This window comes from Berghia stephanieae, chromosome 5 (genome assembly GCF_034508935.2).
Source record: "Berghia stephanieae isolate SIO BIC M18660-M18661 chromosome 5, UCSD_Bste_1.3, whole genome shotgun sequence".
NCBI lineage: Eukaryota > Metazoa > Mollusca > Gastropoda > Nudibranchia > Aeolidiidae > Berghia > Berghia stephanieae.
In genome coordinates this window covers 17,381,237-17,401,236 of record NC_088364.1, presented here as the reverse complement: position 1 = coordinate 17,401,236, position 20,000 = coordinate 17,381,237, and the positions used below count along the sequence as shown (strand labels likewise).

General features: G+C 35.7%; 1 protein-coding gene across 1 annotated transcript in view; it reads left to right on the top strand.

The window, feature by feature from the left end:
* Positions 1-7,824: 7,824 nt before the first annotated feature.
* Positions 7,825-20,000, top strand: part of LOC144972512 (retinol dehydrogenase 16-like) — a 171,055-nt gene continuing 158,879 nt past the window's right edge. Inside the window, exon 1 of the mRNA XM_078913804.1 lies at positions 7,825-7,930. Within this exon, the coding sequence (XP_078769930.1) occupies positions 7,904-7,930 (27 nt within the window). The 5' untranslated portion in view covers positions 7,825-7,903. The remainder of the gene's footprint in view (positions 7,931-20,000) is intronic.

The following is a 20,000-nucleotide window of genomic DNA, read 5'->3' as shown; positions in this document are numbered from 1 at the left end:
ACTTTATCTATAATCTTGAATAGAAAATAAAATGTTTACAACACAAGATTCATACTTTGGACTGGAAAATTAGTTTATAGCATCGAAATCACCGTGACATAATACCGCTTTGAGTGGATGGGTCAGTTGTATTGTTTTTATACATCTATTAAGGATGCCTTTTAAGCCGGAAAACCGGCTTTTTGACATTTTCTGTCTGATCTTGTTCAGTAATAGTGAGTTGATTTTTTTTAAAAGATGAAAGTATTGGTTTTATGCTGCCGTTGTTTAAAAAAAGCACAGTATATACAATGGTAACCAAATAGCAGATAATGTGTTCTTCAGTAAAACGGCAGTATTGAAGCAACAGTTCAGGGGAGGCTAGATGGATATGTGTATCCTTTTCTGTGATTTAAGGCTGATACCATTTGATGAAGATTAGCTTTAGTCGAAATATTTTCACATAATATGGTCTATACAAAATTTCTACATCGACATACTGTATTGAAACGATGTATCACAGTGTAGCCTAAGATCACTCTTTAACTCGTGACAAATCATATGGTAAAACTATCCAATAAAAAACACCTTTTTGGGGCATGTGACCCAACCATTTCTATAATTTGGAATTCAATACCATTGGTAGATTTTTAATTATCTCCTTTTTGGTTGATCGTCCCCCACCCCCCCCCCCCTCCCCCGGCGTTGAACGGTTTACGACAGAAGCCATTGATGTAGATATTTTTCAGTGAACTAGCTTCGTATTGTCAGCCGTTTTTTGTCTGGGTATCCGGCTTTTTCAGAGGATAAAATCTTGGCATGCTGAATTAATTAACAATGAAGTCAAAAATTTATTTGTTTAGTGTCTCTAAGTATTTTACAGATTTACCTAAGAAACTGACTGACTGAATCAACGGCCAAATCTCAATTTTGATTGCTATCTTTTTATAGTAAAGCCTGATACTGTGTTTTAGTATATCATGTTGAGTACATTTTTCTTCAAAACAAGAAAGAATGATGAGTGTACATTCAAATTAATTACTTTGTTGATGTCATGATGTGTATTATTGTTATCATCGTTCAATGAATAATTTCTGTGACTTTTACATGCTTTTACATTATTTGCCATCATATTGTGATTTTATGTATTCTTATCCATCTCTTTTAAAACTGCAATATTACTTTATTTTAAAAAAAAATTAAAACCGCACTTCTTCATTTGCCTGTCTTTAACATTTGGGTTTGAGTCTTTTTTTTTCAGATCAAAAAGGTATGTTTTTTGTGTTGTTATTTTTACCATTATAAAGAAACATTTTCCCCCCTTTTATAGCATGGTTGTTTTCCATTTTTTATTCATCTTATTTTCATGTGACTGGTCATGTGATCAAAATTTATCCCAGGAGTTCATCTGCAGTAAAACGATAGATGAGCAAGTATGATATTGTCTAAAAGTAAGTTTGATTTTAAAATAAATTTTGCAAGAGCAGAATGTATTTAAAAAGAAAACTTACTTCTAGAACTAGATTATAAGCAATACACCCCCTATTTATCTTGATTTAAAAGCTGTTGTTTCGTATTGTGTAAATTAAATACCATCCAGTTTATTTTGGCATTTGTGGGAAATTTATCAATGGTATAATATTAGACCAGCACTTCATGAAAAATATGAGAACACACTATCTTCATTCAGGTGTGCTGTCTGTTAGTTCTATAAAAGAGTACATTACACAGGGCGGAGATGTTTTGATCCAATGTCCACCACAGTACTAGAAATCAGCAAGTCATTTTGTCAGAATTAGACTGCATCACTGGTTAAACTTGACCAGTTTCTAGGTTTCATTTTGCAGAATCGTAATCATATCATTTTCTTTTGGACAATAATCATGTCATTCTATAAAATTCTATGTAACTTGATTTTTGTGACGTATGTATTCTATTATTCCATGTGATATTATGACCACAAAAAAAATCATTTTAACCCCCCCTCCCCCGCGCCTAAATTTTTAGTTTAATTTATAGAATTGAGATTTTTTAATGCCTTGATTTTCGATGGCAAAATGCCATCGAATAATAACATTTTGTCAACAATATTATATGTCACAATTTCCTGTGAACCTATTGGTTGTTGTCAAAGTTACATTTTAAAAATGTATGTTGAAGCAAATGAATTATTTAAAAAAGAAAGTGATGCTAAATGAAGCGGTGGTACGTCTTGTTTACTTGCAGGCTCAAGTACTTTAGAAGTTTTCGTTTTCAACAACCCATTCTCCAACAACCTTTCACACACAGCATATTAAGTGTTGTTCTCGGGTATTTAAATTAAAGGGAAGTACTCACCCATGTATGTTTTCATTTTACATACATATATATATTAACTGTCATTTAAAAAGTGATGCTACTATCTCTCAACAGTTATCCCCCCCCCCCCACCCAATTCAATTTTCATTCTCCCCGTGTCACATGTTGCCTTGGCCATGAATGTTTCTGGTAATTAATTCCAATAAAATGAATTCTTATAATCTAATTCTTAAAACATAACCTGGTTCGTCCTATAAGCCACCTCTCGCCAGACAATTTTCAACGCTTTCATTTTGGCATTCAATCAAAAGGTCCCTTTCTAGCTGTCCCACTTTCTGATTGGTTGTTGGAAATATAACCATTGCAAAAGTGCCCAGTGAGTGACTTCTCGCAGAATTGATTTCGGGTTTTGAGTGTGTTGTTGAACGGACAAAGGCGCATATTACTGATTCTTAATTTATATACTTGTATTGGAATTTTCAAATAAACTACATGCCTTTGTAACCTTGATTGTATTTTTTTTGTTTTTTTTTTTTCCCTACACATGCCGTTTTCATATTGATGACATTAAGGACAATTAGGCTATCCTATAATTTTTCAAAATTATATGTTCAATTTCTCTGACTTAAAAAAAATGGTCAAAGTCAAGTTTCGTTCAGAACACAATCCCAGCGTTCCGTGTTAGCTCTTTCATTTTGTATGATCTTTCAAAAATGAGGTCTTATACAAGGTTCCTAGCAAGTCGGGTGATCGGGGGAAAAGTCGGGAATTTGCGATTTTCACTTGCCTCAATTTTCCAACCCCCACACAGTTGGCATACTTGAAATGGTTTTGTTGCTGTTTTTTTTTTGTTTTGTTAAGGACATTAAGAAGACCTGATGAGAGAACTCTCTCTCTCTCTTTCTCTCTCTCTCTCTCTCATTCACTCTCTCTCTCTCTCTCTCTCTCTCTCTCTCTCTCTCTCTCTCTCTCTCTCCTCTATGAAAAGCTTGCTGTTTAATTTGTTCACTTGAATATACAGTACTGTAGATAGATATGAATTTTAAGTTGACTCTTTCTTAATTAATGGATGCTCAGATAAGGCTAGGTTTCGCAATTATTTTAGGGAATTAGTACATATTTTTGGGATGATTTGATTAAGGTTTCATTATTTGATGTTCAAGCTGATGACTTTTTACTTTGTAAATTGTTCTATATGATATAATTTGATGCTGGGAAAATTTTCTCTACTTAAAAAATTATGCACACTATACTGGTTATAGCAACTTGGTTATCTATGATAGTTACTGAAATTAATCTTTCTTATAAGCTTTTGAATCAAATCTATTGCCTTGTGCGTGTCGGTTTCTTATCATTATGGGAATGGAAATAACTTTACAGGGTCTTTAATATGTCTGGAAATGATCTGGGATTATTTTTTTTCCAAGGGAGTCATGGGAACCTTGATTATGGTAAAAATTGGCGTTCAGCTAACTTTTGGAAAAAGTAAAAAACAAAATTGAATATAACAGCTTCAAAAAGAACAAAATACCAAACACAGAACGTTTCGAGCTCAAAACCCTTCTTCAGCCAACAACACAAAAACAATAAAGACATAAATACATTATAAATTCCACATGGACGACAGTTATTCTTAGGATCTCTCTGTAGAAACATCTTTTGTTTATTACTTTTTACAGTCCACAGCTTGTAGCAGCCTATTATCCCTACAGCTAATATTTGGACAACCTTTTATAATGCGGGACAGCCTACTTGTCCTAAAAACCGATCATAATATCTTGTGGTTAAGATATCTATTGGTCCACCCGGTTGAGGTCTTTTGACCTCCCAAGGTCACTCCCCCTTTATCTATTTTCCCTTTAAACCTTGTCCTCTTATTTGTTCTAGATTGACATACCTCCGTTTTTATCTTGATCCTGACTGGGATTCTTAGCGGAGAGGGAGGCAGTTAAATTTAAAGTTCTATTTCTGTTGTTGAGAGATGGTATATTTTTCTTGTAAATCATCTCTGTGTTTTGTACTGTTATCGTTTTTATATTTGAATATATTCCATATTATTGCACTTTGTAAGCATTTAAGTGTATCCTTCAAAGCGGGGTCCTTTTCTGGGACCTGGATGTGACTTGTTAGGTAAGGTCAAAATAGGCACATTGATAGATTACTCATGGAATCGTATGTTTCCTATTTGGCCAGATGCTGCAGAAATAATACAAACTTTGCTGTTTTATATAACTGCCAAGGTCGAACGCAGATGTAACAATATACACTCGGCAACCATTTTTACTGAGATAGAATAATTTTGCCTGGATTTTATTTGTTTTCGTTTGAGTCTATCTTTTGTTTGTTTTTTTTCTTCTTTTGCCGAAAGTGAAACAATAATTCAGTGACCATCTCCCATGCAGTGTATTGTTTGACAAAGCTGTCGGGGGTCACTTGCTATCAAGATTAACTGCGTACATTTGTACATGAGGGTCGGTAGAAAAAATGGGTTTGAGAGTTTTATTATTATTATTATTATTTTTCACTATGAGCTCTATTCTCAATACGAACACGTGACACAGAGACGACTGAGACATCAAGAATCTCAGGTATTATTAGGTGAATATTAATTCAGAAAATTGGTTGGGGCAGACACTCATGTTGATAGCAGGATGAAACGAAGTGAGATGGGAAGTGCCAAAAACAACAGAGAAGACAAACTATTGTTTTAATAAATTGAGGAGTTACTTATTTTTACTTTTAAAAATGTACCGGTGCTCTGCCTTTTTCTCTTTCTTTTTTTTTTTTTTGACCTTTAAAAAGTGGCTAACCTTTTCAGCCATATCAGAGCAAATTTTCTTTGAATAAGATACAAGTGTTGTTGCTTGAAGCTCGAACAAATAAATATCGATGATACAAGGGAACAGAGGCTTCAATTTAATTTGTTGTTCACAACGCCATCCTCTCATCTCACATTCGTCTTTACTGTCCCATTCATCGGGTTTTGTTGGCTTAGGGGAACCACGAAACGTCCCGTCGTGTGTCTTTTATTTGTAAATAAAATTGAATCTTCTATTCCCCTTTATTCATTGTTATTTGAATGAAAAGGATTGCATCCGGTCGTCATCATAGCTCGGTGTCTCTCTCAACACTAGATACAGTGGCTTGTGCTTATGGAATCCGGTATTGAAGGCCGCTGCCTCATTCTGAGTCCGAGTGGTTATCTGTCTTAGTCACGTGATTGGGCGAGACGATTTTACCAAAGTCGCGGCTGAGATTCATAGCCTTTGGGTAAAAGATAGTATTTATAGAGATAAAAATATTATAATCACAATCATACGCTCTCGCTGAGATTGTCATCTCAGAGGGAAATGATTAAATGATTTTTTTTTTATTTTGTTTTTATAATTTTATTAATTAAAGGAAGATGGCGTAAGACAAAAAAAAAAAAAAAAAAAAAAAAAAAAAAAGAGATAACAGATATTTAGTATAATTAGTATAAATAGCAAAAAAATTGATGGTTGTAATATTAGACAAGTGGGATCGGTTTTATCAGGAACCAAATGGTTGGTTCCAAGAGCAGTCTATCCACGTGAACAATGAAGAGTCAACGACCACCTACCTACCTGATCAAATTACACACAAATTAAAGGATTCCCATTATAGATAGTATTCCCTTGGCTAAGAAACTCATAACATTGCCATCCGGAAGTATAACAGACGAACACACAAAACCATGTGTTTATAGTCTGATTGATACAGTTTAGTGAGAATGACTCATAAACGCGGATGGCAAAAAACAATAACAAAGACACGATTGACGTCATCTTCGATCTATCTATAGATAGAACGAAGTTGACGTCACTCAGGTCTTTTATATTGTTGTTTTTTTGTTTTTTTTTTTTTTGTTTTTTTTTTTTGCTATCCATGTTTACGAATAATTCTTACTTAACCGTATCAACCAGACTATATAACTTATATTTCCGGATGGCAATGTTGTGAGTTCTTCAGCCAAGTGCACAGCATTTAAACGAAGATACGAACACTCAAATGTTGGCTAACAAAGCGCATTTCATCAATGAGCCATTACAATAATATACGTGTATAAATGGAGAAATGAGATAATGAAAAATACACCGTCTCCTGACAATGTGAAATACATTGAATCCATTAAAAATAAAGTCAATGTCATCTTCCTTTATTACTGACATTAACATTGCACCAGAAAAGGCAAAACAAAACTCTTTTAACCTCCCAAGGTGAGCAAGAGGTCACTTGCTGTTTTTTCTATCCCCCTTTTTTTATTTTCCGAGTTGTTTCTGTATTCGAGTGAGATTACCTGGTTTTGCCTTGTTCCTGGCCGCGGTCCTTAGCTGTGCTCTTGGAATCTACTTCTGTCCCATCCCCCTTTGTCTTCCTTTTTTTTGTTTTTGGGTGCTTTAAAAATTTGCAATTCTTTATTTTTTGACCTACCATTTTCTTCCTTTTTGCTGACGATAATATGATCTAAATGTATATTATATATAACCAATACCAAAACAAAAAAAAAAAGTGAAAAAAAGGCCAAAAGAAATTCCGGCCTCAATGTAACTGAGGCATATTTCGATGGCGTTAAATGGACAGAGGCAATAACTTGTTATCCTTTGGATAGGACGTTAGTTATTTATCAGACCAATCTTCTCAATTGCTGTTAGGTGGACATCTGAGAAGAGTGGTCACCCCCCCCCCCTCTTCCCCGGCAAACAAAACAAATGAGAAGCAAAAAATATAATATGACTCAGCCTAGAATCAAAATCGGTCTATTTACTTTTGAGGCGTGAGCTCACCCAACTATCGGATCCAAAATTATGAAAGAAAATAGAAAGCGTTTAAAAAAATAAATTCGGATATCCTGAACCCATGTATTATCACGGGTCTTCAAAGACCGGTGTTCGACCTTTATACGTGCGCTCTCTCTCTTTAATTTTCAGAACCGTAGATAGATAGTTGAAACTCTCTCCAAGCCTGTTCAAGAACTGCGAGAAATTTCAACGTTTTAAGAACTGTGTTGATAAGGAATTAGATAACCTTAAATTTGAAATCGATGAGTAATTTATGTTATTTTATAATTGATATCCTGTACTTTAGGTCTTACTAATGCTTATCCGTTTTTTATCACTGTGACAGGGAAACAAAGGCCACACTATTGGCCTAATTTAGCTCTTATTAGATATTGTATGTTATGTGAAAACAGACTGCAATATTGGCACACTTTGTATTAAGAATAAAGAGAAAAGGGGAGAGGACTGGGTGACCCGTCAACTCACAACATTGGTAGGGTAAGCTACTGAAGGGTAGGTCCTTCTGTGTTTCGAATCGTGTGTGTACATACTACACACTCATGGGAATGGATTCATGTACCAACAAAATGTAGAACCTAAATCAATTGTCTGATAAATGACTTGAATTTAGGATGACTTGAAGGGTCTTGTAGATATTAAAAAACAAAAACAAAACAAAAACAAACCAACGACTAATAATTACTGGTGTACTGGAATGTAATCGAGTTAGATTTGCAAGTACCGAGAAGTGTGTGGATTTTACGTGGTTGAAGGAAGACTGGAAGGGGATGGATTTGAGAATTTGTGTGTAGAATTCAATAGATAGGATGAATTGTCAAGACCACATTTTGGAGGTAAGACTTTATTTGTTTTATCGTTTGATGTATTACTCGTATGATGGTTCTTCTTTTAATATATTTGGATAAAAATCTTATTCCTATTCTAGCTATCTGTCTATCCATCTCCCCATCCATTAACCCACCCACCTTATCTATCTATCGATCTATCTATCTATCAAATCTAATCTCATCCCAGCTCATCTTATCTTATCTTATCCTATCACCTCCTATTCTACCCTATCTTATCATACTCTATCTATTCTATTCTATTCTATCTATCTGTCTATCTATCTATCTATCTATCTATCTATCTATCTATCTATCTATCTATCTATCTATCTATCTATCTATCTCTATCTCTCTCTCTCTATCTATCTATCTATCTATCTATCTATCTATCTATCTATCTATCTATCTATCTATCTATCTATCTATCTAACTAACGAACTAACTAATCAATCAATCTAAGTTCCGAAACAACAGTTGCACAAAAATCCAATGACGTTTGAAAAGGACCTCTTGAATATTGAACGATTCTGATTTTCTTTTTTTTAGATGTTGTGCGTAAACCGCTTTCAAAGTTTTATGTCACTTTTTATATAATTAAAAGGACGTGCAAGATCACTCCTCGCGTTATCCCCAGTACTGATACGTTCGAACACTTCGAAAAAAGTTGTCGCAATTCACTTCAAATTCTTTATTGATTTTTAACATTCACAGTCCTACAGAATGGGAAGACTTTAACTTGAATATTTAAGCATCCATACACATATCAATAAGTAAATTCAAGAAGTGTTGACTGTTGATAAAGATATAAAGAGAAGATTATGTTTACAAGTGATTTAAGGGAAATAACTCATGGTATGCTTATATTGATAAGATAATTAAAGGGTTATCGCCCCTGGTTTAATTGTATAATTATATTTGGCAAATAGGATTTTTGTAACACGAAGGTTACGAAACCACAGGACCATTATCGCCATATTTTGCAGTGTTTACAATTGACATGAAGGTGGTTTGCGTGTATTATGAGATTGATTGGACATCGTGATGATTTGATCGAAAAATCAAATTTGTTTGTTAAATCCCATCCCATCGCCACCATTTTTAGCACATGGTTTGTGTATGAACCATCCGGTTAGTTAGCATGATAATGAGGTGGAAGTACTTGCAATGAATCGACACCTGTTAGTCGTTCCTCGTAGCATTTTGAATACAATCATTATCTTAAAATGTATATAAACCATTATTTGCTCTTAACATTGGGAAATAATTTTACGATAAGTGAACGAAATATATAAGATATTAAATGCAGAAAATACCTCTCCGTGCCCAAACAAAAAGCTCCATGGACTTCTCTTATGAAGTTGAAAAATGTATTGTGTATGAAGGCAATAGAAATTGTGTTCGAATTTTATTCAACGCTTGAATTATAAGTGTAAGTCGATTGACTTATCATCATGTCCATTGAACAGGCACCGTTCATTGAACGGACAGCTATGCTTGTTTTTTTTTTTTTATATTTGTTTTGCGCGCGCGTGTGTATGTGTGTGTATGTGTGTGTGTGTGTATGTACACATCACCAGGAAACAAAACCCAAATAATCTGAGTTGGCTCCTTTGACCTCCCAAGGTGGGCAGGAGGTTACTTGCTGTATCTTCTATCCCCTTATATCTGCTTTCCGAGTTGCTTTCTGTCTTTGTCTTGGAATGAGATTGCTAGGTTTTGTCCTTAGCTGAGAGGGAAACGGTCAAATGTTTAGTCGGTATTAGTTTTGAGAGATGATATTTTTTCATTTTAAATCATATCTCTGTTATGTATTGTTAGTTATGAATTCTGTGGTGGATATATTTAAGTATTGGAGTGTATCCCACTTAGTGGGATCCTGTGCTGGTGTCTGGATGAGACTTTTATGTGATCTCAAACTAAGTACACCGTTGGAATCTACATCTGTTCCCTATTTGAACCAATTCCCCTTTGTCACTTTTTCATGGATTCTTTAAATGTAATTCTAGAATATTTCCACTACCTATCTCGTTTTCTTCCTTTTTAATGGCGCTGAAACAACCTGTATGGGTTGAACGTCGTAAAACCCTTAAAAACTTAAACTTAAACCCAATAATTATCTACAGTATGATAGAATTGAAGCCGATATTGAGTTGATTCTCACCCCTCGCATGTCAGCGCTTGTCGCCAAGAGAACATACAATGATGATATAGGGGCTCGGGTGAATCGTGGCTTTATGCTTGGTTATAGCATGAATTGTATGGGTTACAAACTAGTAAACGCAGATTTGCAGGTGAGATTACCGAACGCAATTATGGGCCAGTTTTAACATTGTTGTAATGGATGTTTATTTTGTGCTGGTTTGAGAGTATTTCCATAACCACTATTTGGGCTATCAGACCTGCAAGTAGTATGTACAGGTCGGTTCAAAATAAATCAAATCACTCATATATACAAGGAAATGGTGTAAGCCGAGCAGGCATTCAAAGGAACGGCTGCAGTTTGTTTTTTTGTTTTGTTTGTTTTTGACCATTGTTCCATTATCTGTCTTTTTAATTTTTTTTGATTGTTTTTTCTTTCTTTTTTCTTTTTGTCTTTTTTTTTTTTGTGTTTCGACATACATAACTTTTTACAACTTTTTCGTCATGATCGGCACTAGCAATGACCTTTGCATATGTGACCCACCATGTCATTCTGATATTATGTCGAATAAACTGGATACAGACAATTCAGTTTAACTCTATGCTTACCAACCATAGGAAAACCGTTACATTCATTGACAATACGGATAACATTTTCATATCCTGGTTTCTTTTGCATTATATCACAAAATTTGAAGAAAATATTTTGTTATGGCTATAAAGGAGAAACATTGTGTTGTAGAGCTCATTTTGCTGGAAAAAAATTAAAAAACAAACAAACAAACAAAAAATACAACAGATTTAAAAAAAAATGTATAGCAAGAACTTACGGCTTTTGTGTATGAGAGAAACAAGATCTATTTTTCTGTTGGTTGGGTGTGAATATTTGTGGAGAATCCTGATTAAGGGGGGTAATTAGAGAGTTTAGGTCAAAGTGATGTGAACAGGGAAATTTAATTGTTTTGATTGAAGTAAGATTAAACACAAATTTTGTGAAGAAAGTGAAAAGTGAGTTTTTGCTACCAGTGATCAAGGTAGCAAATGATACTACTGGCTTTACTCATGATCAGGGCGTGACCTGCGTTTAGTCACGAAGGCCACGATCAGCGGCGTGGTCCGTCAAGGTATAGATAGATCGAAGTTGACGTCACTCAGGTCTTTGTTATTGTTTTTTGCCATCCGCGTTTATGAGTAATTCTCACTAAACTGGATAAGCCAGGCTCTAAACGATCATGATAACACACCGTTTTGCGTATTGGCCAGTTATACTTCCGGATGTCAATGTTGTGAACTTCTTGGCCAAGCGCATACTATCTATATGGTGGTGCCACGATCATAGAGAAAACACTTACACCAGCTATAGATAGTTTACGCTTGGCTGAGAAGCTCATAACATTGCCATCCGGAAGTATAACCGACCAACACACAAAACAGTGTGTATCCATGTACGTTTATAGACGGGTTAATACAGTTCAGTGAGCATTACTCATAAACGCGGATGGCAAAAAACAATAACAAAGACCTGAGTGACGTCATCTGCATACTATCTATAGAACGAATGAAGTTTCCGTCACTCGGCACTTTGTTTTTTTTATTGTTAGACCGTCAGTTAGGTGATTAGTTCCCACTAAAAATATCAGTGAAAACTACGTACGATTACACATTGTTTTGTGTATTGGTATGTTTTATCTGGCGGGAAGATGTTGTGAGTATTTACCTAAACATATATATATATAGTACATATATATATGTATATATATATATATATATATTATATATTATATATATATATATATATATATATATATATATATATATAATATATAATGTCACTCACATTATATATGGCCAAGACGTACGTTTCTGTGGCTTTCGTGGAAGAAAGCCACAGAAATGTACGTCTTGGCCATATATAATGTGAGTGACAATTTATATTTTATATTAGCTCTAACCATCATTATCGAGCACTTTCATGTCTACGAGTACCCACCAACACTCATATATATATATACTAAATTATGTAAAATCACTTGCCACAATGCATTAAGGTTGGTTTCTACGTTGGATGCCATGTGAGCGTGTTATTCAAAGACAGAATATATCAGAGTTTTGCCAAAGACGGTTTTTGCATATTTTAATGCTAATGCTGTTATTATTTCTAAACATGAAAAGGTGATGGATGACACCAAATCAACAATAGTGTCACGCTTCTACACTCACTATTACAACTCACTACTCACTTTCATTGGGTGGTTGTCGTTTTTTTATATTGGGGGGGGGGGGGGGGTTCGGGATGTTGCCTTCTTTGATTTATGACCTGCAACTTTCCGGAAAAATTACTGGCACCAAATCAACGAATAACACCACACCTCTGCATGCATGATTACAACTCACTGTTCTCGTTTTTTTGGTGGTAGTCGTTTATTATCACGACTTTTTTCTAGGAAGGGGTGGGGGAGGGGAATATCGGGATATATCCTTCTTTGGTTTATAACCTGGAACCTCCAAAACATTTACATCAAAATACAAAGCGATTATCGCCAAAATAAAGTGAAAAGTGAGTTGTAGTTAGCAGTAGCTCAATGTAACCAGAGATTATGATTTAACAAATGAATTATTTTGGTAGTTCTGAACTGAAAGCAGGACAAAATACTTCATACGAAAAACTTCGAGATCAAATCCTATTTCAGCCAGCAAAAAAAAAGTAGAAAGAAAAGAATTAGTTTACATGATTTATAGATAGAATGAAGTTGACGCCATTCAGGCCTTTGTTATTGTTTTTTGCCATCCGTGTTCATGGGTCATTCTCACTAAACCGTATTATCCAGACTATAAACGATTAAGGTTACACATTGTTTTGTGTGTTGGTCCGTTATACTTTCGGATGGCAATGTTGTGAGCTTCTTAGCCAAACGCATACTATCTATGCTGTTTTTGTTGTTGGCTTAAGAAGGGGTTGAGCCTTTGTGTACTTACTTATAGTCAGCATTCCGGTACAATCCGCTGATTTCGAATGGGCCGAGTTCTCAGGCTTCTCGATTCTCGGTCCACTTTCGATTTTACTCTTTCGAGCGCAAAACTTGAATTTTATTGTAGTTGCAACGGTTAATTTATTTTCTTTGGATTATTTACTGTGCTGTATTATACATATAATTCTACTTCATGCTGGATTATCCTTAATTAATTGTCTTTATTTCATATTATTTTTACTTTGTACACGGAATTTCATGGTCTAGCCTCGGCTAAGTCAACGGTGAAAAGATAACACATTTACTAGACTCTGATATCTTTGGTTTTCAACATTCTCACACTTCAGACATTATTTACATTTTCGTATAATTTGTCATTTTGCTGCCTTGTTTAATTTGTAAGAAGCTTAGCCCTCTTGAGTAAGGTCTGTCTTTGCCTTTCCTTCACGTTTATCGCTGTGTTGACTGCTTCTCCATTTTCTGTTAGTTTCTTTTATCTGTAACTATTTCGATCGAATTAAAATAAAAATTTAATTGTGACTCTCTCCATATATCAGAAATGTAGTATCATTAAAACAAGTAGGGGTGGGGTTGGGTGGAAGAAAGAGTGGTCCTATGCTAGTTTACATCAACTTTTAATTGTCATTATGTCATAGGAAGTCAAACCACTTGATGCAGTTGGTTGGTCTCTGGTATTTTCAATCATGGTGCGGAAATGCTCTGTTTTTGGTTGCAAGACAAACTACAAAAGGAAACATGCGACTGAAGCAGACAAGCAGAAAGTATCAGTTTATGGAATTCCACTGGAAGACAAAGATGTTTTGCATGGTTGGGTTCGCAGTTTACCCAATGATCTCAAAACAAAGAACATGGAAGTTTGTGCCTTACATTGGCCACCAAATACACCTATGGTACAAGGAAATAGACACATTGTGTCCTGCTGTGCCACCATCGGTATTTAATGTCCAAAATCATGTGTAACAAATACTCACAGTAAAACCCTTCGACCTATTTGTAAGGCCTTGTCAGTTGCTCGCTCAGTGGAACCTGATCAGCTTGCAGAGTTTGAAAGATTAGAAAAGTTTCACAGCGACAACTTTTATGCAGAGTTGAAAAGCAAGTTGAAGATTTTGCATGCATAGCTGAAGATGACAAAGGTTATTTGATTTTAAGGAAGCAAGGGACATTCGTAGATTTTCAATCTATTTCAAACCCATTGAAACTGGCATTACCTCAACCTTAAATTTAAACTTTTAATGTGGAGTTTACTTTAAATTGAAGAGAACCACCGACTTATTCACATCAGTTTCTCGCTGGAGTGAGTTTGATGAACTTACACGGTATTTGAGAACGGATCCCATCTCTGGAGATAAAAAACATGACTCTTTGTGCCATTTTACTGCCTTGCACAATGCACCTAAAAACAAGAAACTGTATACCATTGCAAGACTTTCTCCTTGCCTTTGACTGGTACAGTAAATCAAGGATTGTGTACAATAATATTAGAGAGCATTTCCAGCTGGCAGTCATTTCTACATTAAGGAAAATCACAGTTGTTACCAAAACTTAAATGATTTAACTTTCTTTAAATCGATTTTTGAGAAATGTGACGAAAGAAGTCAAGGCTGCATTCTTATCATAGATGAAATTCACACTAGAGCCTCAATCACTTATGGAGGTGGTACTTTATTTTGATATGCAGCTGATTACCCTGACAAAGTTGCTACCACTATGCTTTTCATCATGGTACAATGTTTCTTTGGCTCAAAAAATGTTTTAAAATGGCACCATGCCACAGATTAAATTCCAATTTTCAATTTAAAGTTGTTTCTCAATCGAGTCAATCAGTCATTCATTCGTTTATTCATTGATGGAAACCCAGATAAGCCATGGAAAGCTGTGTCACCAGTTGACCCAACCAGACCACTCTCTCTCTCTGTTATATGACACTGAAGAATGCCAGGAACAGTTGGGAAACAGAAAAAACTCAGACATTACTTTTCCAGTCTGATGACGGTGACATAAAAAGTGCTAAATGGTCAGACCTTATTGATTTTCATGAACGTCAAAAAGGGGCTCTTGTCTTAAACTTTCAGATTTAACAGAGGCTTCACTTCATCCAAATAGCAGTGAAAAGCAAAAAGTTTCTTTAGCACTCAATGTATTTTCTGAAAAAATAAGCGTTGCCTTGAAATCTGCAACTGATTTCAATGACAGTCTTGAATATAAAAATACAGTATCATTCATTGACTTGGTTATTGGTCTTTGGAAAGTATTTAACACAAAAACTCCATTTCAGGCAATTCACTCTCGGCACAAAGATAAATCTGTTGTTGATTTAAGTGTTGATGGCCAACATCAAATCAATATACTTAAGGAATGGTCACCGTTAGCTTCTAAAATGGAGCCTTCTTGCAATTAGAGAATAAAGACTTTAACCAAAGAAACTTCTAAAGCCTTACAATAAACCTTTAACTGCCTCCTTGATCTGTGTGATTTCCTTCTCACCACTACATCAGAATTAAGACATCAGTATTTGCCTATTTGATTTTTCCAACAGGATGACATTTAGAAATATTTCTCACACTTTAGGAGAGCAGCAGGTTGTAATTATTACATTTCTTCAGAGCAGATTGACCATACCCATGCTATTGATAGAGCGAAACGTGCTCAAGTATCAAACTACAGCTTATATTGCCTAGGATAACGCTGCTCAGTCTTGTCATGTTTGTAGACAGGAACTGTCAGACAATGTATTATTGGTGCTTGATGATTTACACGACTACATTGATAAAATGTCAACAGAAGATAAAATGTCCTTATTCCACATTGGGGGTTACATTGCTTCAAAGCACTCTGACTTACAAGGAAGTCTGGACAATTCATGTGAACATAATGTGCCCCTTTTCATAAGCAACTTGGACAGAGGAGGTCTTTCATATCCCTCTGGTGATTTATTCATCTTCATTGTTTCTTGTTTTATCTTCATGAGGAATTCAGAGATTCACTCTTGCAGAAAGAGACTTATCACAATTTTTGAAGATTTACCTTCTTTCCTACACCTGGTCAGAACCTATTGATAGTAATGTTATAACTAGAATACTAAATATTCTTTATAAAAACATTCTTTGTCATAACAGTAGGGAGACAGATAGCAAAAACAAAAAATAGCCAAATTTTCTTCGAAGTAGTAACTTTCTTTTCCTTTTGTAAATTTTGGACGGGTTTTAGTAGTATGTATTATTTCATTCAGATTCAATACTGGCAGAGGTCAATTCTAATTCAGTACTATTTTTTTTTGTCATTCAACTTCCCAGAACCTGTGTTGTCAAATTGTGTTGACTGGACCTTCTACTACTTCCATTGTGTCATTTCTGTTAAAATAGTATTCCTACTTAACTATAGATAGATACACTTTTATATTCCTAACTGTCTTTAAATCTCTTACAAATAATTTATTTTACTGTGTGTGTTTCTGATTGCTTGATGTGTGTAGTTTGATTGAAACCAGCGGCTAAGGTCGATGGTGACAAGTGTGAGTCACAATGTTGCATGTTGTATGTTTCATGCAGACTCTACGCGTTGAGTTGTTTATAAAGATAAGAAGTATATTGATTTTATAAATAAGGCACATGTAATTCCCTATTAAACATAAGGACTGGGTGAGTAGGTTTCATGATTATTTGTTTTCAAGTCTTAGTCATTTCTCCTCCTCCTCCTCCTCCTCCTCCTTCTCTTCCTCCTCCTCCGCTTCCTCCTCCTCATTCATCCTCCTCCTCTTCCTCCTCCTCCTCCTCCTCCTCCTCCTCTTCTTCGTCTTCTTCCTCCTTATGAAAATTTTTATTATTACTATTATTATCATTATTATTTATATAATAATAATAATAATAATAATAATAATAATAATAATAATAATAATAATAATAATAATAATAATAATAATAAATTTTCATTATTCGCGCGTTTGTAAAAATAATTGTAACAGTGTCAATAGCGCGGCAATGTTGTGAAACTCCATCCATATTTGAACATCGAACTAAGTAAATATTGAGTTATCATTATTTATAAGATCAATTCAATCGTCGATTCAACCGGGCTTTTATTTTCAGAATGGGAGCATATAAGGTATTTTGCAATTCCTTAGTCTTCGTCTTAAAAAAATATCAGCTCTGTTATCATTATGTTGGTCTTAATAAGTCGATAAATTATTCTCCGCTCGCTATTATTTACTATGAAAACAGAAAAGAAAGGTGGATTGAGGTGGTAGAAAATTTGACCTGAGTCGCTCGAGCTGCCATGCATGGCAAACAATAAAAACAACGAAATCCTGAGTTATCCCAAATAAGAACAGCGCCGTTAATAGGGGTGGGCAAAATAGCCAAATAAAGAAAATAGGAAACCACATACCAAACCATAACTTTGAGAAGAGCGTTAGAAAAGAATGCCAATGAATATTAAAATCACAACCCCCTCAAGGTCTATTCCTCTCAATGCCAGTTTCACCATGAAATGAAAGAAGCGCTGAAGAAAATGAAAAAAGGGAAAGCTGCGAGTATAGATGGGATCTATCCAGATATGCTCACCCGTCTTGGAACCCAAACAATTGACTGGTTGGCAAACACCTTCACAGATATCATGAACAAGGGTAAATGTCCACAACTATGGAAACATGCAAAGACCATTGCCATCCTGAAACCAGGCAAACCAGCTCCAGAAAAATCCAGCTACAGACCAATATCACTACTATGCTGCCTGTACAAACTACTAGAAAGAGTCCTACTTACAAGAATCACACCTTATGTAGACAAATGGATACCAATGCAGCAGACAGGTTTTAGCCCACAAAAAGGAACAACTGAACAAGTTTTGGCACTTACATCCTTTATAGAATCGGGATTTGAAAATAAACTGAAGACTGGGGCCGTCCTTATCTACTTCTCTGCGGCCTACGATACTGTCTGGACTGGAGGATTAATGTTGAAATTGGCCAGAATAACACCGTGCATCTCTCAAACTCCTCTCAAGCATGATCGGACCCAGAAAATTCCATGTTATTCTAAGAGGGGAGAAAAGAAAAACAAGACAAAGAATATGATGTACAACAGGGATCAGTCATTGCACCAACACTGTTCAACATCTACACAGTGATATGTCTGTCAGCCAATCACTCCAAATGGACTATGCAGATGACTGGGTCCTGGCCCATCAGTCAAAAGACTGGGAAGAAATAGAAAAGACACTCAGTGAGGAAACGTCAAAGCTAAAGGAATATTTCGACCAACGGTATTTTAAGATGAACACAACAAAATCTGTGTCTACTACATTTCATTTGAACAGCAGACAGGCCACAAAAACCCTAAATATTTTTAGTTGAAGGAAATATCCTACCAACGGACAGAAATCGAAAGTACCTTGGTGTCACCCTTTACAGACAGCTTAACTACAGAAAAACATATTGAAGGAACAGCAAAGACAATTGCAAAAACAACTGCCTACTTAGAAATTTGGCGGGAACCACCTGGGGAGCAACACAACAAGTCCTAAGAACGTTAGCATCAGCACTCTGATATAGCGTCGAAGAATACTGTGCCCCTGTTTGGAAAAGAAGCCTCCACACGAATATATTAGACATCAAGCTCCGAGAATCCATGCGCATAATAACAGGATGCCTCAAATCAACACCAATTCCTTGGCTCCCAACTATAAGCGCAATCGCACCGCCAGAACTCGGGCGAGAAGAAGCAACCTAAAAAGTAGCCTACAAACTGAAAGACCTCGCCCTAATTACCCCATTAAAAACCATCATAAATGAAGCTCCCTGAACATCTCAAATTCAGAAAGCCCTTCTACCACTCAGAACCGAAAAAATTCGATATTGGGGAAGCCTGGAGGGAATATTAGACAAATACCATGCATGAGGGAGGTGGGGTAATCAAAGACCCAACGGAATTTATGCCATGCTTTAGGAAATGCGATCAAAAACAGTGGGTCGCCTCAAACCGACTACTGACAGGCCACGACAGGACTGCTGCAAACATGCATCGATGGGGTCTGAGGGAGTCAAGGAACGCCATAGACAGCAGACCACATAATCTTTCACGGCCATGTGACGAGATTTGGCAGGGGAGGTTTCTAGGCTGTCCTTAACTGCGGCGACGCATTTAAAGACTGGCTGGAGACATCCAGTGTGGAGGTGTACCCACACGCTACAAGTCAGCCCATTCGAAATCAGTTGATTGTACCGGATATCGGACTTGGTACTCAGTACACGTCGGCTTGAGCCCTAATTCCTGGAAACGTGCTGAGTATTTTGTTCTTTTTATTATTTGTCTGAAGCTGTTATTATTAGTTTACACCAATACATAGGTTATTACAGTCAATAGCTTCTAGCAGTTAGGTAGTTTATTCTTGATGTTCATGCTCATGCTACCTTATCTTGAACCATCTTTCTTGTTGATTACCAAAATTATATCATTGCATTTTCCCCCCTCACCATTTCTTGTCTTCACCTAAAAGGAAGCTCAAAGCGCCCAGAATCAACAGTCGTGTTTCGTTTTAATAGTGAAACCTTCATTTTCATTTTTCGCTCGAATATTAAAATTAAAAAAAACCAATGACGTCATTTGGATTTGATGCTAAAATTATGTCGAATACTACGCCACTCATCATTTTCAAGTTAATTCATCATCGCTTCCATCAAGTGTCTTTGAACCTGGAAAAAGCTTAACAGGTGAGTTAACATTTTATTCCCATTTTACCTTGCTCTGCTTATCCTTTGCATTCTCATCTTCTCTCCACTCCCCTCTTCCTCCACCCCCCCCCCCCACCCGAGCTCTTTAACCAGTTAACTGCCGTACTCTAGAAAGATGTATGTTTAAATATTTTGTCCAGAAAACTCGTCCTTCAAATATCGATAAGTGTGGTTATATTTTGATCTTTGTTGAAACATTTAATAACTACAAATATCT